The sequence below is a fragment of the Ischnura elegans genome, chromosome 6 (genome assembly GCF_921293095.1).
Source record: "Ischnura elegans chromosome 6, ioIscEleg1.1, whole genome shotgun sequence".
Classification (NCBI taxonomy): domain Eukaryota; kingdom Metazoa; phylum Arthropoda; class Insecta; order Odonata; family Coenagrionidae; genus Ischnura; species Ischnura elegans.
In genome coordinates this window covers 61,070,040-61,094,107 of record NC_060251.1, presented here as the reverse complement: position 1 = coordinate 61,094,107, position 24,068 = coordinate 61,070,040, and the positions used below count along the sequence as shown (strand labels likewise).

At 36.1% G+C, this 24,068-nt stretch overlaps 1 protein-coding gene and 1 long non-coding RNA gene across 6 annotated transcripts in view; one reads left to right on the top strand and one right to left on the bottom strand.

Annotated features, from left to right (window-relative positions):
* The window catches only part of LOC124160815 (2-oxoglutarate dehydrogenase, mitochondrial), a 123,536-nt gene extending 110,961 nt beyond the window's left edge, over window positions 1–12,575 (top strand). For all 5 annotated transcript variants that reach the window (XM_046536895.1, XM_046536892.1, XM_046536894.1 and 2 more), the window contains one exon: window positions 11,710–12,575. In XM_046536895.1, coding sequence (XP_046392851.1) covers window positions 11,710–11,809 — 100 coding nt within the window. In that variant the 3' untranslated portion in view covers window positions 11,810–12,575. The remainder of the gene's footprint in view (window positions 1–11,709) is intronic.
* Window positions 12,576–14,272: 1,697 nt separating this feature from the next.
* Window positions 14,273–20,562, bottom strand: LOC124160814. The gene is made up of 4 exons (XR_006865242.1): window positions 20,406–20,562; window positions 16,491–16,571; window positions 16,289–16,404; window positions 14,273–14,576 (listed from the first exon to the last, which is right to left on the bottom strand). It is a non-coding gene; the product is annotated as an uncharacterized LOC124160814 (long non-coding RNA).
* Window positions 20,563–24,068: the final 3,506 nt, after the last annotated feature.

Sequence of the window (24,068 nt, the reverse complement as noted above, 5' to 3'; positions counted from 1 at the left end):
ATAGCAGATCGTGGGAAATGCGCCAATGTCACTATCCCACGGCACTGAGTTCCTCCCTATGGTAGTTTCATCTCCTGGGGAAGATTCAAAATAAGTGCCTGTCATTATTAGCCACAAAGGACACACGGCAAACACTTCCTCTCATTTTATCAAAAGATGGATGCGGGAAAATGGTCAGTGGGGAGAAAGAGGGAAGGGTGAAACACGATTCTATTATTTTCCGGTAACTTGATATTTTTTTCAAAGCTGAGGTCTTCGTAATACGATCCCTGCACGAGCCGGGACCTTTTTTTTGTTTTCGGGGAAGAGGAAATCGTCGGAGGGGGTGGGGCGAACGCTGAATGGATGGGGATAGCGGATCGTGGGAAATGCGCCAATGTTGCTATCCCACGGATCTGAGGTTCTCCTGATAGGGGACACCTGGGATTTTCGGATTTTTTTCATCTGATCAATTTCGGTTCCCCACGTCGAACTCTTTTCACCGCTCGAACCCGCGAATTTGATGTATTTCGTCAGCTTGCCTAAAACGGCGCTGCATGCACTAGACGACTTGAGTTCTCATTTTTCCGAGCCCTATTGGAAAAATTCAATGGGAAAAAATTCAATTGAAATGTTCAATTGAAAAGTGACAAATTTCAATTGAATTTTTTTCAATTGAAAAAAAAAAATTCAATTGAAAGTGACAATTTTCAATTGAAAAATTAAATTGAAATTTGTCACTTTTCAATTGAGCGGTTCAATTGAAAAAATTACAAATACATAAATGCATCCAATATGGTAAACTTATTATTAGGTAGAATATACTTAACATCTAAATTTCACGAATCCCGAATTCTGAATAAATAAAATATGTGAACAAAAATTAAAGTTGAAATATTCTTAGAAGCAGTGTCATGAAAACTTTAATTGGGCTTTTCCACATGTTACAACACTTCTCACAATCATGAATAGCTATCGAAAAGCTGTATAGTTTTGCCATGATTATCAGAACAACAACTATACCACGAGAGCCACATCTTTTATCAGTTCGAACAACGTTGGAGTAGTTGTCGAAAAGAAAACGTTTTTCCGCGATTAGCGATAACAACTTCACCAACAAATATCTCACACGTCTTTATCTAAGAAAGGCTTCTTTAAAATACTAATAAATATAATTCTGGTTTAGCATGAAGCCAACATAACTTGTTTTTCACAACAGAAACATGTCACTCATGTTTATACTAGAACACGGGAATTTCACTTCACACAAACAAACCTGCGTGATACACACTATTCCGACAATGCTAGTAGTTTTTTGTCGGCGACGTAACGAACGTACGCATAATTAAGTTACATAAATATGCTTACATTTTAAACACAAACGTTAGTATAACCAGTCAAAAACTGAAGGCAAACGATGCATTACTAAATGAACACACTACAGCACAACAATCACATCAAGACTTCCACTATATCTCTGAAGAAACACACGAATGACCTAAAACAACGCTGTGGAGATCAAGCACAGGTTATAAATAACAACGATACTAAATAGTCTTTTCTCCACAAGCAAACAATTAACCATAACCCGGTCAACCATGTGCACGTAAACATATGAATAACGGTATAACCGGTATAACGGTATTTTTTATTTCAATTGAATATAGGAGAATTCCATTGAGTATTTGAGATTTCAATAGGATATTTGGGAATTCCATTGAAAATTTGAGAATTCCATTGAATATTTGAAAATTCAATTGTATCTTTTCTTCGAATTCAATGGAATTTCCTAATATTCAATTGGACATTCGTATTTTCAATTGTAAATTTGAAAATTCCATTGAATTTTTGGATATTCAATTGAAAACAAGGAAATTCAATTGAAAATTGGCATTTTCAATTGATTTCAATTGGAATTTTCAATTGAATCGGCTGATTTTTTCCAATAGGGAGTCAACTACCCACGACGTGCGAGCGACAGTGTATGACGCGAAATTCAAAGTATTCGAGGTATTCGAGACGGTACCTTTGGCATAACTATTCGAGATCTCGAATATCGAATACTTTCTATTATTCGAGGTATTCGAGTATTCGCGGATACTATTCGCACATCTCTAAAAAAAATTAGATGCCTTACATGAGGCTATGCAAGATTTATAGAAAAATGCCCATGTAAGGCAGTGTTGGTTGATCCCCCAAGTGGTGCGAACCTCTTAACACGTTGACCGCCATGCCGGTCATAATGACCGGAGTCGAGTGGCTCCTGTCACGCCACGCCGGTCATACCGACTGGCCTCTGAGCGACTGTTTCAAAGTGCATTTCTGACGCCGGAGTGACCAGAATCCCTTGCTAACGTATGGGCCAGGATCGTTGTGGCGTCAGAATATAAATATTTATTTTAAAGTAAAGTACAAAATCACATTTAATGTTTTATGATCCGGGAATAGTTAACGGAATGAATAACACTAAAGGTGTCAGAGGACATATCTACTAAAAACATCATGGCGGTCAACGTGTTAAAAAGTTGTTCTAGCAACCTTTTTACCAGCCAAGAACTGAGAGATGGAGAATCTTGTGAGATTTCCTTTTCTTTCTAAGTTGTATTGGTGTGCAGTAATATTTTTATCTTAGTCATTGTGAGATGTTTATGTGGATGATTGAGATGCCTTCAGCATTGTAAACAAGTGAAAGGTAGATGTCAGATCATTGCTGAAAGCAGGTCAGGTTTGTCAAGCTGGTCTTTGCTCCTGTAATGAAGGCAAGCAAATTTGACCGTATAATAGAATATACGTACAAGTATTAGAAATATGTATCATTTGAGTCGATAAATTCATCTCCCAATGCAAGCCAACTAATTGGCGTTTAAATATCTCACTTTATCTTTTGGGTGAAAAAGTTAGGTAGGTCCTATTTTGGTATGAATGGTTTCTCATAAGTGACTGCACAGTGCATTGGATGATAAATTTTCTTGGAATGTGCAAAAATTTGTTTGGCCTAAAATAATATGGCCTTAAATGAAGTGTCTCATGATATTTCCACGTTTAAATCTTTTACTACACCATTACGCTGTTTAACTTCCCATTTTCGTCGCTAACCATTCCATAACTAACTTCACCATAACTCACCATATGGCAGTGTAATACCTTAGTTTTGAATATATATTATAGTAAGTCATAAAGAAGTTGATAGAAGGTAATTACCATTCCAAATAGATAAGCAGACAGTGAAGATTTGGTTGCATTATGATTTGTCGTAATGATTGCTTGTGTTTTGTGAGGAGTATTTGTGCTTCGTGTATGTTTTAGCTTATTTACCATTGATCTTGAGAGAATTATGTAAATGTATAATGGCTGTTTTTTACTTGCTTGCCAACATTCTCTCTACCCCTTTGTAATGATTATTAATATTAGTGATGGGTCGATTCCAAAATTTTATCGATTCCGATCCAGATTCCGATTCTGACATTTCGATTCCGATTCTACCGATACCGATTCCATCGATTCTGATGCCATAGGCTCCAAGAAAAATATCACTTAATTCCAGGCAACAAGAAAACCACTTTAAAAAATATTACTCTGTGAAAGAGTCAGTCAAACAAAAGCATCTTTCATATCATCACTATGTAATTAAAATATAATAGCTAAATTTCAAAACAGAACATTCCTGAAAAGTGATGTTACATGATAGGTATTACTTTAGAATACTAATACTCATGTTTAAATTTAAAATAAAAGTATCTCCTTTAATATCTATCTTTTATTGATAATATCTTATCATTATCAATAATGTCTCACAAATTTAGTCTCCTTTTACAGACTTTAAATTTTTGCTCAGATATAAAAGCATCTTCACTCTGTCAGCTGACAGAGTGAAGATGCTTTGCTTTCTAGGATATCCTAGGATAAAGCCTGTTGCATTTTACATCACATATTTTTCCTGCAGAACTAAATGTCTTTCCCTGAACACAGTGGATGGCGGTATGGCAAGAAACCTCTTCGCTAATACTTTCAGCCTTGGGTAGGAGATACAAGTCTTTTTAGTATTTCCCAGGGAAGGAATTTGGTGGTGCATTCATCTATGATAAATAAGCTCCACTTCAGCTTCAACAGTGTTTGCTTTGGTGACTTTGGGTACTTTTCCAAATGCATCACTGTATCTTGACTATATACCTGTCACAGGCTCCCTAGTCTGCATTTGCTCCTTTGGAATATAAAAGGGATTTCCAAGTAGCACTTTTTGATCTCGAGTCGAGTTGAAAATTACTCGCAAGTATCGAGTCAAGTATGATAATTTCTGAACCAGGCAATACAGCAATGCATACTGCAATATATTCTACTCCAATTTTCTATGATGAATGTCTAGCCTAATGTAAGAAGGAAAATATAATGAGGATCGTGCCCTATAATGAGCCCTGAGTATAGTAATTTTCACAGTTATAATAAAGATTACATAATAAGTATATGAATCATGTAATATTTGGCCCTTTCAAATTCTCAAGCAGAAAATCCAATTATTCTACATGCTCAGCCAGCAGGTTTTGACATCTTCATGTAACAGTATTACTGCCTGCAGAAAATTGGCTTTTGCTACACACTTGTGTGACTGGGCAAGTACTTTCCTACCAAAATTGCAAGATTTTGGAGACTCTGGAAATTTATTAAAAATAATATCAACGATTTATTTGGACCTTGAATCTTCATGGAATTCAAATGGATGAAGCGAACGAACTATATAGAACTAAACTTGAGTTTTGTAGAGCCAAAAAAATTCTATACTTCGAACGTAATTTAATCAGGGTTAAAGTCTCTTGCTTTTTTAAGTTCAAGAAAGAAACTAAACGCTACAAATGAATATCACATCGGACGGATGCAGTAATAAAAAAGGCTAAAAGATGCCTTGTGATATGAAAACTCCCCCTTCCGCGCGACTCACCTCGGCGAAGGTGGAAAGGGAAAAAGGGTATCAGTTGTTGCCTTTCGTGGAAACAGTTCATTTTTCTCTCTCTTAAGCATGCTGACTTAATTTCTTCATTTTACTTCAATACCCGAGCCATATTTCTTATGCGTGGGATGGTTCCGAAAAATATCCAATCCTTAGTATTTTCTTTCGAGTAATGCGCTAAATGGCCTATTCGATCTATACATAATCCTTTTTAACATCCTCAGTTTAGTGTTTTCAGTCAATTAAGACGATTATTCATGCTTTATATGTCGATTTTCAAGACTAATGTTTTAAAAAACTTGAAAAATCGGCCTCAGTTACCGAGCCTCAGAGGTCCGCGGCGTGTAGGTCAGCCTTGACGCGCGATTAAAAAATCGCTATAATTTCCTTCGTCGCAAACTTTTTCCAAGATTTCTACTATTAATCTTTAGAAATCTCTACTTTATATTGTGGTTCAAATTTTCTGAGTTATAGTTTTCGTAAACGAAAGATAATATCTACTTTATGTCAAATTTCACGTGAAAAACGGGTTGGCCGTTTTGCGTTGTAAAACCAGACAGATGAGAGCCAAAATCTTCAAAAGTCATTGAAAATATAGGGAAAGCACCAGGTCAAAGGAATATTGCGTTTCTTTATTCCATTAAACTCATACCAACGCAAAACCACCTGGATAAATTCAAAGATTTTTTTAGGAAAAACGATATCTCGCGTGGCATTGAAAAATTGGTCATGTTTGGGCCACTGTATCTCACAAAAGGGTCGTATTTATGTAAAAAGGCATAGTAATCTATATCTGGTAATAATGTATGAGTATTTACACTAAGTTTCAAGTCTCTATCCCCAAAAAGGTGATTTTGGACTTCATTCCAGCTTTTTCCGATTTCGGACCAGTGCGCGCCGGGTAGGAAGACGATTGGCCGCCGCGGTTGCCGTAAAGGTATTCGGCGCCCATGTCGACAACTATCGTGTATTCGGCAAGCTGAAACTACCAGGCCAAGGCATTAGGATGACTTATCGGCTTTAAAAACTGCATTATAAAACGAGTTTCATGATAGCGCTTCCTGTCGGCAGATCGCTGGACCTACTATACTCGAAAGCTCTATAACCTTAACTACTCGACTCGACATTCGTAATGCTACTCGAAACGCTCAAGTCGAGTACCAACTACTCGACTCGACTTGAATTTTCGAGTACTCGCACATCCCAGGAAGATATGTGTTTTGTTATCACGATTACGAGGCGCGAAAATTCAAATTACTTTTGGGAACGCGTTCGTATATTTTGTGGTTTGAAGTACTACTGGAATCGGAATCGATTTTTCACCTTGGCAAGTACTCGTTTTCGATTCCGGTTCTTGGCGGAGAATCGAGGAATCGAAGAATCGAGGAATCGAACCGACCCATCACTAATTAATATACTACCTGAGCTTTTAATGCTACCAAGTATGTTACTTCATGGTTAAATTGCAAAGCCTCCACAATTCAGTGGTTCCATATTGATTGAATCTTGTTCAATTTCAACAGTTAAACAGGATTCATGTTGGTTTTCATGCAAATTATTTAGGTATTGATTCTTTATGACATCAGTTTCTATTCTTAGTCTAACCTCAAGAACCTGTGAAATCGAGAACCAAAGAGCTGAACCAACCCATCCCTGATTAACTTACTAAATATCATTATCACTTTGCCAGTTCTCAAATTAGTTCTGTCATGTGTGCATCAATTGTATATTACAGTTAACTATCATGTGTACGATCGATTTTCAACATGTGGCTCTAAACTTTTGTGTGTTATTCTCCTAGCTGGGTATCCCACATGATTAAACATCATGAAAGTGAGCTTATTTTACCCGTATTACTCTTTAAGTTAAATTCTTGGACTAAATAATTCCGCAGAATTTTATATTAATCATAAATGAAGTTTCAACAATTCAGCATCAAGTGAATGAAATCTGAGATCATAATTTCCAGATGAAGCTTCATGATTTTAGCTAAGTTATTGTTTTCCTAATACATTAAGAATGCTTATTTTCCTGGATAGGGTTTTGATATAACTGATCAGGCTTCCCTTGTCCAGTCTACCTGACTGTGAAAGAATTTAGAGACTTCGTTTTATGCAAGAGAAATATTCGTATGGTACTTCATCTTCTAAACTACATCATGTTTGCATATGTCAGATGTCTCTCATTCTTTAGTGACTGCTTGGGAAGAAATGTGTTCATCTCTTCAGATTTCACTATCCAAATTCAATGGCATGGAGAGTTATTTGGTGGCCTTTACTTTAATTTTATGGTTACACGATTATTTCACTATAGGCATTGAAGATGATCATTTTTTCAACATCGTTACTGTGAAATTTTTTGTGAAATGAAAGTCCATTAATCATGAAAACTGATATTCTGAGCACCTATTTCATTGCCTTATTTGAGCACATCCTAAAGTGGCAGGAATTACAGGATGGAGAATGGAGACAAAGCAAGTGGGACCAACAGAGGACATTGGTGGAGAACATTTTTCACAGTATCTGACCAATCTGATAACCCTGTTATACCAAAACCTGACAAGACAAACACTAAACCTAAGAGAAAAATTAGGTGAGGTGACGAGTTTTCTTTCTGAATGCGTAGCTTCATGTTTCTGATTGGCATATCAAAGGTGAAACCTGTTTGTGTTACGTATTCTCAATTTCTGTGAGTAGTGTCCTCATAGATTGAAATGGCATTAGGTGGAAAATACTTTAAAGGTATAATTGTCTTCAAAGGAATGAGCACATATAGTTCTTGATAATATGAGGGTATTTTTTCTTGCTTTGTGTTTCAGTTCTCATTTTCATGTTAAATGTACTATTTTTTGAGTCAATCAACATGTTCCTTGTGAGTGGCGTGCCATTATAATAGTTCCTATGGTGGCCATTCCTTGTTATGAATAATAAATCTTGGTGATATATTTCATGCTCATAGCATTTGATGGAACTGATGACTTCTTTTGTAGCCAATATCAATTTATTTGTCCACGTATTATCTTGCAATATTTATAACCATATGAAGTGAATTTGCATTCCTAATGGAGATTCATCATCCCTGCTATTTTCTGATATTTCTACTTTAGAGGAAACCAAGTGAAATTGATGGATTCAAATGAGCAAAATAATTGTGGATGTAGAGAGAAAACATGGAACAATTTCATGGCTTCCCCTCCTATTTTCCATTGTGATAATATTGATTTTCCATTTAAAAACCTTGGCACTGCATGATATGTCCTGTTGCTTAGTTAACTATAGTAGTCCTGTCAAAAAATTAATGAAATGTCACTTCCAAGAAAATTCCAAAATTCACTATTTTAGTACCATGTACTTAATTGACAGACTGTAAATTATATTATTTTTCATGCTATTTTTCCGTAAATTCCATCAAAAAATGAGAATATTTACACAATTTCAATGGGTTTGCTGATTCAAGCATTGAAAAACTATTTTTTACACCTTGGATACAACTGTTTCTGCTGTAGGAACGGATCAGGATTGGAAATAAATAAGACGGATATTAATTTCACACGTCTATTCGCGATCACGGATGAACAACGACAACCGGAAATACTAGTAAAACAAAAAACATACAAAGAGGAAGATAGTTCACCTTCATAACACTTGGTGTCTCTGCGTAGATATTACAATTATAAGATTACAAATAACATCTGCCACAAACATCTGATGAAAAGTAAAATAGTATAAATAAAACACAGGCATGCCATACTACTTATTGAATCATTAGCAAACTAATGCTGTAATTGAAATCTACTTATGTAAGTTACATGAAACTGGTGCTACATACTAAGATTGAAATTGCATTAGGTTAAAAATACAAAAGTTACACATTCAGAGTGGGATAGTATTCAATTTCTCTCCCAAGAATTCCTAGGTTTTTGTTTGGGGGTGTCTGAAGGCTTCCAAATGAATTACCTTATTAGCATTGTTGAACACCCTATTTTCTTCTTCCTAGGAAAAACCCAGGGAACACTTATAGTTTTTTTCCTTTAATAGCTTCTGGATGAAAGGGCCATTTAAGGCTATCGCATTAATAGCTTTTTTTTCAATCAACATTTTTTTAAATATTCATACTAGAGCAAAATTTTCATTTAGTGTTCTAAATGATTGGATGGAAATTGAAGTTGTTATTTTTCTCTACCTGTGCAGTCACTTGTTTCACGCAATATAAATATGAAATTTGAAAATATGAATTTCTGCCTGCATTAGGTTAGATCGTTTGGACTTGATTAAAACCTATGCCTGGGGTTTTTCTTAATGTATTTCTTTATTATCATAGGCTTCTGAGTTAAATAATGCAGTATTACATGTGATTTCATTTGCATCTTTTTGTCTGTATGGTCCCTTCTCAAAATATGAAATTATTTTCTAATGAAGGTAATCCAATTGTTCTAGGTTCTGTGATGCTTGTGAACCTAAACTTTATCTAGTTGTTTCATTTTGTGTAACGTTAGCGTTCGTTTTTCATACCTAGCCGTGACTATGGGTATGGCTTACAGTTGCCTCTTTTGAAGGATTTGGTCTATATTTCATCCTGGTGTGCCACATTTGAAGAAAACCCTATTCTATTGTGCTTGCATTTAATTTTTGAATCATCCGATAATGGGCTGTTAAAGCTTTTTATAATTCTTTTGGTATCAATGCAGGTTCAGTCACATTTTTTAAAGTCAGGAACCCAATATCAATTCATATGGGATTGCTATGTTTATGAAGAGTTCTTACAGTAACCAAACAGGTTTCACCAGTAGTTCATTTTATTCTTGGATATTTTAGTTTTGCCCATAGCTTTGCAAGTGATGCTGCATTGAGATTTCTGTTTGGCCATGAAATTTTTTCTCTTTTTATGTAATGATTTTTAGATGAAGCACCTCTGCAATTTATATTATGTTATTTCAATGCCTGAGGAATTAAAATTCAAAAATAATTGATGAATCTCCGTTGATGCTCCTGCAAGAATTTTATCTTAGTTCTTTCTGTCAGTTTTAATCATAGCAGTGGACCATATTGCTGTCATATTCTTTGAAAAAAATAATGCATTGTATGTAGTACAAACTATTTTTAATTCTAGGGAATTTTTATTGATTATCTCATTCATGTAATGTTGTGATATTTGTAGTTACATTTTTATTCTTGAGATTTTTTTTTTATATTTGGAAAAGGTAATAATTTTTTTCATGACAGGTTTTTTAAAATTTGTTTTCAATGTTGCTCCTCCACATTGGAATTTAAAGAGATGATGATATTTCTTCAGAATTCATTCTCTAGTTTCCACGATTTTGCATGGATGAAATCAGAATTCATCCATGTTGATGTGTGTATTGTGTTATAATTTAACCTAATTGTACGCGACATAGGAGAATTCTGACTTCATTTATTTTAAAACCTCTAATTTTTTTAGTGTGAAATTAATTTATAGCTGGATTCAGAAGGAAGTATTTAGTAACTACTTAATATGTTGTGTTATTTCCAATAGTGCCAATAATCAAGTTAGCTTCAGTTCACTTGATGGTGATGGACAACGATCTCTTTTGACAATTTTCGAATTATTGGCTATGAAGGAGATGCTAGTGGTCATTTACGATTTAATCATGTAAACTTGAAATCAAGTTTGCTTGATTGTTGGCAATTTTGAACACTGCCTTAGTTTTGCCCCTCGATGAAGTATTGAGCTATTAAATATCAGTACTGGCATGCAATGGGCTGAATAGCTCAAAGTACTCTTTTATATTTTTTAATGCTTAGGTTTTCCTGCAAAACAGCTGCTGTGGTATTAGCTCACATCATGCATGTGAATGCATTTCTTTAGGTTTGCCTGCTCTGCTTCTGTCACTTCTGCTTAAAAATAGTTTTTAATTAGTGCAAAACGGAACACAAGCAGTGTAGAAGATTTATTTATATCTAAGAGGAAATATTTGTAAGAATAAGCATTTAGAGGCCTCAAGTTAATTTCTGCGATGAATGGCTGCACATAGGGTTCTGTTTCCAGGATATCTATCTTGTCATTGTTTTTCATCTCCACCTTCTCTTGTGATGTCTTCAGGCCAAAGTACTTGCTAAATTGGGAAAAAATAGAGTACTATAATTGTTTCTTTGCACCTTAATGTCTTTGAACTGAGAATGCCTCCTGTTAGCAATTCCAGAAACAATAGGTTATCATTTTTTAAGCTTTTGTGAAAAGAGGTCAGTTATTTTCCAATTCCAAATGTATTTAATGAACTATGGTAATTTACATAGCATTATTTTCACTATGTTGAAGGTATGGCTTGATATTAGTACCTGATATTGTGTTTTGAATCAGCCTTTAAATATTGGAAACTATGGCAGTCTTATTTTAGGTTGTTTGAGAATCCAAATGGAATTCGTAAGAATATTTATTTTTGGTGTGAATCTTATAGTCAATGAAAAAGAGATAGCTCCAAGCTACTCCGTTTATTAATAGCATTATAATTTGGTCACTCTATCCCTTTGGGTACTGTCATTTGATTTAAATTCGATCTAAAAAGCATTTTAAAATTTCTTAAATTTCAGAAACTTGTCAAATGATAAATCTTTGGCATTAACATTAAAATATATAGCATGTAAATCTTTTAGTGAATGAATAATTTAGTGAACTCATTTTCAAGGAGTTTTTCTGTTGTAGATAATTCATCTTGGTGATGCTTATTGGATAGCTTCCCATGTATGATTATGACTCAAGGTAATAGAAAAGATTGAAAATTGGCTAATTTATGATATTTTCTGTCACAGTTATGCTGGAAGGCCAACGGCAGCTTCACCCGCCACCGGAAGCAAAATGACTCACTTGAGGGAGTTGAACCAGTTGTTGGAAGATGCTCTTGCTTTGTGAATTGCTGTGTTTGACAGGGTCCAGTGACTCGAAGTACTAATGTTGGTGATTGGGACATATGAATGGAAAGAGCTGTTTAAAGATACGTAGAACATAGGCCAAAATGTGGACTTGAGTGAAATAATGTGAATAAGTGAGTGAATAAATATTTATGAGTTGGATGAATGCAATATCATGTTTGACTGTTCACAAGAGATGACTGGATATCTTAAATTGCAGGCTAGATTGTAATATTTAATTCTTTAGGCTACATTCTTAATTTTTTGTACAAAACAAACTTGGGCTAGTGCATAGCCTGCATTGCCTTGGATTATAATTTCACAAAAAATAGTTACTACATTACAGTTTGAACTCATTGTTTTTTTAATTGCCTAATTTTTGTTAAAATTTATTTATAGAATATTGTTCGACCTCTTAGTAATGGCCTTGTGATTAAGTTTCTCAGGAGCAAAGTAGATGTTGTGTACAGTAGTTTTAAAGTCTCGTGTAGAGGTCTCTGTTTTCATCTTGATCAGTATGCCTGTTGACCTCTATATTTAGTTAAATTATTGTGTAAAAAGAATCATTGAACTATATGAACATAGAATGTTTACATGAAGGCACTCTATTTTCTGTAATAAGAACACCACATTATGAAAATGCACGCAATCATTTTTAGGTTCTGAGGCTTATTTAATCATTTGAATAGTTACAAGAAATCCAGCCCCCTTTGTAATAATTTTTTGCTTACAAACCCATCCTAATAAAATTATATTTTGAAATTGTATTTGTGATTTGCTTTCTCTGTGGGATTGTGCTAACCATTAAAAAAGCAATCGCTAAAGATTGATGTTTCGTATTCAGAGCAAGAAAGCCAGTTGTTGATGCTGTAACATACCATTCAAAGTCGGCTCCAGAATTTACTTCATAACCCCTCCTTAAATGGAGGACGTCCTATGCATTCAATCTCCTCATTGGATTAAGAATGACATGTATTGACAACATTCATCTGGGAGGAGAATGTCTAAGAGAAAACATAATATAAGAGAATATAAGAGGGCAGCATCCCAACCTCCATAGTGACTCCCAGGATATTGCTTAGTATGCGGTGCTCAGTTCTGTAATCAGTTATGAAGACCTAAATGTGTTTATAATGTAAATAATTGTGTCATTTCCACCCATTATACATTATCTAATTTAAATTACTTGTAATTGTTTCATGATAATACTCAAATCTTTCTTAAACGTTCGCATCAGCATCACCCACCTGTGGGTCATGACGTAACAACTCAAACAATGGCAAATTTACCATCATTCTTCATTTTGCAGCTGCGGTCATTCTTCCAAATGAGAAGTTAGGGACATAAAACTTTGTGCATCTATCCTTTACATGGTAACCCACGTGGTACAACAGGAAGCTAAGTGTGACCCACCAGCTGGTCACATCCAAGCCTGGCTGAGTGGTGCCAAACAAAACGCCAACCATCCGCTATTTTTCTCACCTCTTACAATAAAAAAAAAAACTCGAAGGGTTGCAATTTTGAGTGAAACGCATACATTTTTTGTCACATTACCCCATTCCCAATTAAGACTTAAAAATGAAGTTTCACAATTTAAGCTAAAATAAATGGGATTGACTCCACCTTGTTTTTGCAGTTGCGAAAGCCCAAAAATTAGCATCCCAGAGTCCCAGCAGTGCCACATTCTTGAGGCACTCTAGTGGAGTCCTGAGCTACATCGGGCCGAAAAAGTGGCTACCTCATTTTCGTCGACTTCTCTTCTATCTGCTCTCATGGGGTGAAGGCCCCATAGTATGGCACCACCTCTAAATGATGGCTATAAGATGAGCATGCACAAGACCCACTGGAAGGTCACATCACACTGAATGGGGTAAACCCAGGACCCACTGATGGGTCCCACTGCCACAGTATGATTCTGGAAAAAGAGATTTACATCTCCAGTAAATGTGGCCATGTTTTTGTAGGGTGTAGGGTTGGTTCGGGTACCCTACATCAAGTAGGGCCCGTTTAGTTCCAAAAACGGCCATATGTAGGGCTTGATTTGGCATACGTAGGGCGAGATCGGTTTATGTAGGGGCTGATGACGTATCCAGGGTCGGTTGACCCTACAGGGTCGACTAAGAATACAGCCCTGAGAATATTGCTGTCTGGTGTTTCAGTGCAACACTAATTTTACAACTATTAATAATTTATATTTCATTGAAAAGGTAACTCACTATTCTCAGACTCAGGATTTAGTCTAATTGGGGTTTATTTTTTTTTAAGATCACTTCCTAAAAACATGCAAATTCGGTATTCACATGCTGGAAAGAGGAGATAGGAATTGAGGATGAACAATTCAGCTCTCATCCTGAACCATTGCTTGGAAAAGACTATTATCTTTGGAATGTCAGACCCCTATAACTTAGTGCTTTTGCATATGCTGAAACATTCTAATAGAATTAAATCTTAAAGAATAAAATGCTTTAGATATCATTCAATTTTAATATGTAATGTAAATGCTGTAATATTATATAGTTCAAATTCTTCATTTTTAGCAGTAACAGTAATAAGTCTTGAATATCTTGCAATCTCCAGCAGTTTTATAGAGTCACAGACAACAGAGTATGCTGTAGCAACCAAAGGGTGAACACAGCCCTCTTCTTGAATGAATGGTAAACCGAGAATATTGAATGAGCAAACCGTTTCTCCACAAATAATTATTCTAACTTGATTCATATGAGGAGATGGTTGTTCTATTACTTCATGTCCATCTGCTATCAGCATATCTGGAAACATGAGAAGGTTATAAACTATAAAGATTTATTTGTGCAGAATTGCCTATCTGGATAAATTAGATGTTTGAATCAAATCGCATTACTAATTACCAGTTTTATTAATCTCTCTTTGACAAGGCATCAGGGAGTCACTGGGAGGGATTCAAATCCCCCATCCAATATTTTTTTCTGGCTACTGCCATTGTTTTGGTAGAAGTGGATACATAGAATTTTTAGGGTGGATCGTATGTTAATACCTTCTAACCTTTCAAGCTAGTGTTAGCTTTTTTTCAAATAGCAAGATCTACAACCCCTGATTCAAAGACTGTTTTAAAACTTTTCAACATGGTTATACTACGTACAGGACATGTCTTCATGCTGTATTACACAATTTACCTGCAGCTACAGTATCATGTCTCAAATGTGTTACTCTTGGACTGGCAAAGCCAGTCTTTCCTAAAGTTTCCCATTACTCAGGAATATATTTCTACTTGAAGCTGAACTTTGCTTTTGTTATCTTGCTGTGGCTGGTGACGTAATTTATGTTATTCCAATTTCTGTAAACTTCTACCGTTTTTTCGGTGAAGCTAAGCACTGATCGAATACCAACACAATATTTATTGACAGTCTTCACCTAGAGTTGAAGTTAGACAATCCAAGGTAATGGATGTGAATGTGGATTCGGTAATTAAGTACATTTGGAATTGTTACTTGTATTAGAAGTATTTCATCTTTTCTAATTATAGGATTCTAGATTTGAATGAGATAAACAGGTACATACATATATGCAGGTAGTAAATGAGAGCAAAGTAGAGTTTACTTGTGTAGGTTTCCATTCTTTGCCCAGTGATAATACATGGTATTACTCAATGATATGATGATGATTATAATAGTAAATAATGATTATGCGAATATTAATCCTCGCAGCATAATAATTTTGCCTCGTTGCCTTGTGGAGGGAAATTCTTCCATATTACGATTCATTTGAAAATCTTTTGTAACCCCCTGCACAAAGCTCACTCATGTCAACGGAAGGCAGAAGTTCACAGTCGTCCCAAGGTTGGGACCCTATCGTTGGGATGCCGATTCTTTTCCTCAGCTGCCATCTGAGGCCAAAGATTCCTTCATACTGCAAGTCCATGGTCAACTCAGTGAAATAGCCGTGTTTTATTTAAACAAATATTTTTTGCTCCCATCAATTTTATTAATGCATGAAATGAATTTCCTGTGTTCTTCTGAGCGTGAAGAAATTTTAACCTAAGATGTAATGTTCATATTGACGGATTTAGTACATTTCTATTCCATATCGATTAGTTTGGAACTGAACTGAACTCCATTGATATTAATGCTAGAACTCCATGTGAAATTTCCAAGTGATAAGCAAGAAAAGAAGAATTCATTTCTAACTTTAGATTCATAAGATAAGTAACATATATTTAAAAAAAAAAATGGCAAATAGTGTTGGGTGACCATGTGGAGGGTATGGGGAAGGATTGATCTTAGCGGCCAAGGTAGGCCCTGGGCTTGTGCTACTCTGGGTCTCGATGGGGGAGTGGCTGGATCTATTTTATCAGCGGCAGTCACTTTCCTCCACCCCGCGCTGCACATACGTTTGCCGTGGGAAACTGACACCATGATGTGCAGCTTTCTTTCTTTTGGGAAGGAAATCCTCGCCACAAATTTGCAGCATTCGGCATGAAAGGGTTAAAAATCATGGATTTTACCTTTAAGCGTTTTCAACCGTTGAAATCTATGCTTTATTATGCCATTAAATATAGTTGGTCCATAGGAAATAACAATAAAGTTTAGTGTTTTATTGTTCATATAGTTAACCCATTCCCTGAAATATAAATCCTTTTTTAGCAATAGCACATATCATTTTAATCTTTGAACCAATGCATTTAATTTATATGAAATAATTCTTACATATTTGATGAAGTACTATATAAGGAGTATGATTCCATGCCTGTTAGAAGATGAAAGAGAGCATACAAATTGTTCTTTGCCCTGTGGAAAAAAATTGACCTTAAACTTGGTATGAGACATTCACTTATACATGTGGAACTTCCTTATTTCTAATGATTGTGACATTTTTTTATTTTATTTTCTTCCTCAAAACTTTTTGATATTGCTCTGCATACAATTTAATTTATGTTGTATCCATATGGTAGTTACCACAAATCTTTGAAGGAAAGGGGGTTATTAATCTAATTGCAAAATTAATGGTGTTTTCTCTCTTCAGTTTAAGGTGGTTGCAATTCCGAATATCAACCCTCTAAAATAGGTATTATTCCAGGTAAAATTTAGTAAAAGACTTTGGATTAGCCAGCTGTTAACAGATTCACCAGTGAACACACTACAATTTCACAGAAAAAGTCATTTGCCTTGATCTGGACTCAAAACAGTGTCCCTTAGATTCACTCAAAGTATTTGAAACATAGAAGCTACCAAGCAATTCCTCACCAATTTTGTGTATTTCATTAACAGTATAGTGTTAAACAATTGTATCCTATATCTCATGCCCATCTTGTGACCATAGATTTTCTCCAAGTAGTGGATTGACATGAATATCCCCAGGTTTTGGATGCTAGATATGACAGCACCACAAAATTGATTGTATTCTCAATGGCTTTGCCTGGTTCAAAGTTGACGGTATTAATGAAGATTATCAATGAACCAATGCTTGCCCCAATGCTCTTTTGAAAATAATAAGCTACAGTGGCCAGGCAAGAGGGTTTTGGGGGATAAAACCCTCCCCCAGAGCTCAGGGAAATTTTTAAGTTTAATCTATTTTACTTAATTGGATTAATACTACTTATAGAATAGTGCAAGGATTGATAAAATATCTCAGAATGCCATAAAACTCACCATTTTGAACCATTTATCTTTATTTTTTTATGGCGGAGGGCCCCCACACCTCCCGCTTACCCTGGTGGGTATGCCACACCCCAGACCCACCACTATTAGTTGTGCCTGAAACCCCCCCTAGCCTTTATTCCTAGCTGTGCCCCTGATGAGGTATACTTCGCGATTATTGCTTGTTTCCATTTTTAATAGGTAGCTGATTTGTTCTGCTAAAACTCTTTCTTTATTGGAAGTAAGGAAATAAAACTTTTTAAGGTTCACTGTTATTTAATTATGGGCACGACCCGGGTTTGGTAACTTGGTTATATCGTCAGGTGACTGATCTTGCATGCATCATACATTTATACACAAAGTACACAAGTGACAGTGAGGACATCTATCGGAAAGGAAAAGGACTGGTTGAAAGAGCGGGGGTGAGGGTTAAACACGGAATGGAATAGGGAGAGGGGCAGGGGCAAGGGGGAAAAGGGGCAGCCTTGATTTGGGACGAGGGTTGTTTCCTGTGAGGATAGGTATCTGACCAGTGAGGGGAGGGCAGGGTTAAAGTGGGTGAGGAGACGAGAGCTAAAGAAGGTGGCGGTGTTGGGGAAGAAAGAGAGGATTAGCAGGGTACATTGAGTTTTCTAAATCACAATAGTCTATGGAAGGTCGTTGAGTCCGGCTGTGGAAGGTGCTGGTATGGGTTAATGATTTCCCCAAAGGACATGGGTCACTGGGGGAATTTTGGTAAAGGCACTGCGTAGTATTCGTTCTTGGAAATTTTAACGGCACACAGGTGGATAGGCACTTGAAAATTTAAAGGTTGTCACTGTAGGAGTTCATTGATGGGGATGGAAAAGAGAGGGGAGTGGGAGGAGACTGGTGGGAGAGAGTGGTGGGAGACTTGTTCGTTGGCAAGGGGAGTGTTGTTCTTTAAATGTTGTATAATCTCCAACGTTTCCAGGGCATCGAGTCTCCTCCTGTTTCCTTGTGAGTGTAGGATGTCCGGCTTAAAATCACTTTTGTGTTTGCCATCTAATAAATGATTGGCGAAGTTGGATTGATCTTTCTTCTTTTTGAAGCAGTTGCGATGCTCACTCACTCTGATCTTAACACTTCTCTCCGTTCTGCCGATGTATTTCATGCCACAATTGTCGCACTTTAGGCAGTAAATTCCACTTCTTCTTTCTGGTGGGAAACGATCTTTGCAGTTGGGCAACAATGTTTTGAGAGTTGAGGGGGTGTAATAGGCGATTCTGTATTTTTCTTTCGGGAAGCAAGAGGTAACAGAATGAGAAATTTTCCCTAGGAAGGGAATCCTGCACCAATTTTTTGGGGTGTTGATGGGGGAGAGAGAGGACACCATTGATTAGGCCTGTTTCTTCCGCACTTTATTGAGGATGTTATCAATTACTGCTGGTTGATAGCCATTAACCTTTGCAATGTGCTGAATGATTTTCCATTCCTTATTGTAATTCTGTACATTGAGAGGAATTTTTATGAGTCTATTGATTAAAGAATGGAACGCTGCTGTCTAAGGTTGGAAGGGGTGGCATGAGTCTGCGGGAATGGTAACGTCGGTGGAGGTGGGTTTTCGGTAAATATCAAAAAGATTTATTCCTTCATTAATTATCTAGATTTAAACATTCAACTAAATGACTGCTGTCACATTTTGTTTTCCCCGTGGCATGGAGGGAAGAAAATTTTCCTACCTTCTTTTCTATTGGAAAGGGGATGCTTTGAAGCTGCGCATTCTAATTAGCACCCCAGAAACTTTGCAGTACCTCTGCACAGTCTGTCCAGATGGTGAATATGTAAATCATAGCCAAAGCATGAGTTTGGAAATTCAGTCCTCTCACCTGACATGGAGATTAAATCAAGACGGTTTGCAAACTATCTATCATAAGAGCCGACAGATGTACAAGGTGTCCATGAAGTCTTGCCCTGATGATAAAAAATTTAATACAGAATTGCCATTAGACGTAATAACTTAAATTTGATGCTGTTACAGATGCGATCAGTGTTACTAGTTTTTTGTAAGGCCACTTATGTTAGTAAACTTCAACGCATGCCCCCTAGGGAGCTCGGGGAATATCAAAGTGGTATTCCAGTTCCCGCCAGAACACATATGATACGAAACACCTGGCGGGAACTGGAAACACCGACATTCTCTGAGCTACCAAGGAGGCAAACGTTGAGTGTATTAGCGTAAGTGATCTTAAAAAAAACTAGTAATGCTGACTTATGTAACAGTTTCAAATTTAAATTATTATGTCAAACGGTTATTTTGTATAATACATTTTTGTTGTCAGGGCAAGACTTTCTGCTCACCCTAAGCATAAAAATTTGCTGAATAATTCAGAAGAAAGTAATTTGGAGAGAAATACAAATAAAAATATGTGTTTTTATGAGACAAGGTTATAGATTCCTTTACATGACAATAATGAAGGGAAAAGTAGGCCATACATTAACATATCTGATATTTTTATGGGGAAATCAAAATACTCATAACTGGTCATTCCAAATGGGGACATTGGAAGTTTTTTATCTTCCGCTTTTTTTTTATTATGTAGTGTGTGAGATACGCTAATGCCAGAAGCAGGGAATTAAGAAAAAGTATTGCCGGCCTTGACAGAGGCAGGGACTGCCAAACCGAAGCTCATAAGCATTAGAGTCCCACCTGGGTAGGTTGCCCTTTTCCAGGGCATAGATGTTTGTAATTGTTAAATGTTATGAAAAGCCCCATTGTAAAGGCCAAACCACCGTTTTCGAGGGTGTGGCAATAAAGAGAAAAAGAAGTATATGAGTCATTGGAAACTTCAACCAGCTTCAGACCTTAATATTGTCTCTCACGCTATATTCAGTTAATTGCAAACCACATATAATAATTGAATCAACAGATTATCTGTGTTTTAATGGTTGATTTGGATTTTCTGATAAATGAGTGCGGTGCAGTCATCGATTGAAGGTTTTATATTGCATATAAAACTATCTTACCTCCTATTTAAATGCCTGAATGCTTGAATTGAAGGCTGAAATGCTTGAATTTGATGAGATAAAATATATTTTGCAAGAAGTGACTAGAAATTTCATAAATTCGAAAAGACTTTCATGAAAATTTTTAGGTAAAATTTTGAATTTTGTTGATGCCTACTCATCTTTCTTCTTTTTTTTCAACAAATGTTTGTTATGTCTGGCATTTGTTTGCCCTAGAGTGGGGACTTTTTCAAGAGCTATCTGCATGAACAGCTAAAAACGTGAGTAAATACTGCAGTGGTAGATACATGTAGAATATATTTTATAGTCTACATTTCTCGCATTAATATTTTACGTAATACGCCTAGTCAAATTTCGCGCCAGTGGCGCAATGGTTTCAGAAAAATGCCTATCGTAGAATCAAGAATCGGTCATTTAAACAGGTAATTTTGTGCGTTAAAATAATTAGAGATTTTTTTTCGAGAAACCCTTTTGGTTTGGCCTAACCAATAATTGTTTGCAAGGATGAGGTTTCAGTAATTCAGGTGGTAATGAAGCGTTCGACTCAACATGAGCATATTACCATATGGGTTTCATATCGCGTTGTCTTGATTTTGCAATCTGCCAATATTATACGTGTTATGATTTTCATAGAAATGTAATGAAATGATACTGATCATGAAACATTGAAAGTTTTTATTTGGTAAACTATTATATGGATTTCAACCAAACGAGGTGCTTCATATGATTACTTTGGTTCCGAGGTCAGAATCTTCATTCGTCATGGTTGATCGTGGCAAATATTTGCCACTTCACTTATGAAAAATACGTGGTATATAAATGCTGTACCACAGCTGTACTCAGCTGTACTGTTAATGCGATATTCCGATACAAGGTGGGTGTAGAATGAAACGTTATTCAATTTTCTTTGTGCGAACCCTTTTCAACTTGATCAATCTAATTGAGTTTTTGGAAGTCTTGATTTTCTACAAAATTTAAGCATGATTTAAGTGGGAAATTGTTCTTTTTTAACATTGTAGATGTATGAGTATTTAAAAACACTTATTGACTCACTTATTATGCAACAAAAAGATGAAGTCTTACCTAAATTGCCTTTCCAAGATTTCTAATGTTGGTATCAAGTTGAAGTACCTAGGTTTGATTTCACCCCCAAACTCTACTTAAGCACTTGTCCAATCCTTTTCAATGCATTATTATGTCCATATCATAAGTCAACAATCCTAGGATTGGTTTGATGCAGCTCTCCATTTCCCTCTCCTATCCGCTGACCTTATCATAGCGCATAAATACCATAACCTGTCCTATGTTACTCATTCGGGGCCCTCCCTTGCTATTTTTCCCTTCCACTTGTCCTTCAATGATTGTCTTCATCAAACCATCGTGCCTCAAAATGTGGCCAACTAAGTTGTCCCGTTTTCTGCGTAAGGTTTTTAGGAGGCTTCTCTTTTCTCCCACTCTTCTTAGCACTTTCTCGCTACTTACACGGTGAATCCATTTTATCTTCATCATTCTTCGGTGGCACCACATTTCGAATGCTTCCACTCTTGACTTCTCTGCTGCTGTCAACGTCCAAGCCTCACTTCCATAGAGAAACATACTCCATATGTAGCGTCTGATGAATTGTTTCCTTACTTCTATGCTGGTATTTTCAGCTGTAAGAAGATTCTTCTTTTCGTAGAAACCCCTCTTTGCCTACGCTATTCTACTGAGTATTTCTTTCTTGATCCCTCCAGCGTTGGTAATTCGGCTTCCCAGGTAGGAAAACTCGTTCACCTCTTCAAGCTTATTGTTTCCAAGGTTGATGTTTGTTTTAGCCTCCTCTCTTTTGTTGCAAACTAATATCTTAGTATTCTTTTTGTTGATTTTCAGCTGATATCTTGCCATTGTCCTTTCCATGTTTGTCAAAGTCTTCTTCAAATCCTTCTCTGTCTCGGTTATGACTACTATGTCGTCAGCAAATCGCAGCATACTAATTTTTTCTCAGTGGAAATTGACACCCGAAGCTTTCTCCTTGATTTCATTGATGTCTTTCTCTGTGTAAACATTAAAAATTAAGGGGGAAAGCGCACACCCTTGTCTCACACCTTTTCTTATTCTTGCTTCTGCACTGTTTCAATTAGAATATGTCCTTTCTTGTCCCTTATGGTATTACATTTTGTGTTTCGTTCCTTGAAATGGTTCCTCACTATTCTATAGGCCGCTTCCACTTTCCCTTGTTTGAGGCTATTTTGCACATCCTAACATATGTTCCTCATCCACGCTTCTCTGGCTTTCCTCGCTTTGCGGAAAATCTTTTGGACTTCAACCTTTATAGCTCATGAATTTCCTGTGTTGTGTTTTCTTTTCTGCTGCTTCTCATCTTCCACAGTTGTGAATATGTTACCTTCCTCTCTGCTTTACCTCCATCATTACAGCTTTGGTCTAATGCCACTATGACCGTAAGTTATAGCATTGAAGTGATTATTGTATTGTCCAGTGGAAAAAAATTGTTGCTGCCCCAGATAACTGGATGGTAAAGAAAAAAAATGAAGTTTTGCCTATTTTGGCAGGCAAGCTCACCACCCATTTGTCACAAGAGGGAAAGCTGGCTTTTAGGCTGTCTTGATGTGATGGTGGACGGCACAAATTTGAGAAAATCCATATTAGATGAGAATAAAGTATTCGGTTTTGCAGATTTTAAATAACCAACCCAGTTTTCAACTAATCTAATGATTATTTTCACCTGGGCTGCCTCATATGCAGAAAGTATCCCATATTTTCTTATCATCAATATCTGTTTGTTCCTTCTACTCTTGAGTAGGTATAATGTGGAAGGAGAGGAAGATGTGATCCAGTTAAAAATCAAAGAAATAATTACTGAAGAGCATTATCTATGTTTTATTCAATAATGGACAGATACATATGCCATAAACATTTCCATGGCTATGAATAATACAGCTTGTAAATACATTTACAGGGCCCTCAGGGACACTCGGAAAAAATATTTTTACCCTTTTCTTCAATATATAACTTTGTATTCTCATAACAAAAAGCATATTACTTCAATATACACACTTGCCCTAGGATGGGGAATGTATAATTTATCTTCGTAAATACACCTGCTTGACTTTGGGTCCAAGCCCTGTCTACCAAAGTGCATAGTTCCTTAAGAAGGAGAGTCCCATTCAGTTGATTCGAAGAGGAGACAGTCTAAGTTTTCATTTTTTATTGTTTGACATCTCTAGATGGACCTAATTTGATGCCTGTTTTGGTACTCACATTATTGAAACGAGATGAAAAATATGCAGTTATCACAGAACTGTCAGATTTAAACAATAAACACGTAACACATGAAGTATTTAGCAGTACTTCTAAAAACTTTATTTGCACATATCTAAGCTGACAACATTTAGACACTGATGTTTATGCACTGGATATTATTACTTAAATTTGTATTATCACCACTACAGTACAATCATTGTCAATTATAATAATGAGAAATTATTACGGTGATTGGTGATGTTTATCATGACTTTATTCATATCAGTTGGATATTTTCCAGAAAAACTAAAGAAAAGAAATTTTAGCAATGACTGTCATTATTTCTTTACTTTTAAAATAATTATATCTATGGAATTATTTTTTCTATAAATTTATTGATGGGAGTCTTCAATTATTAAAATT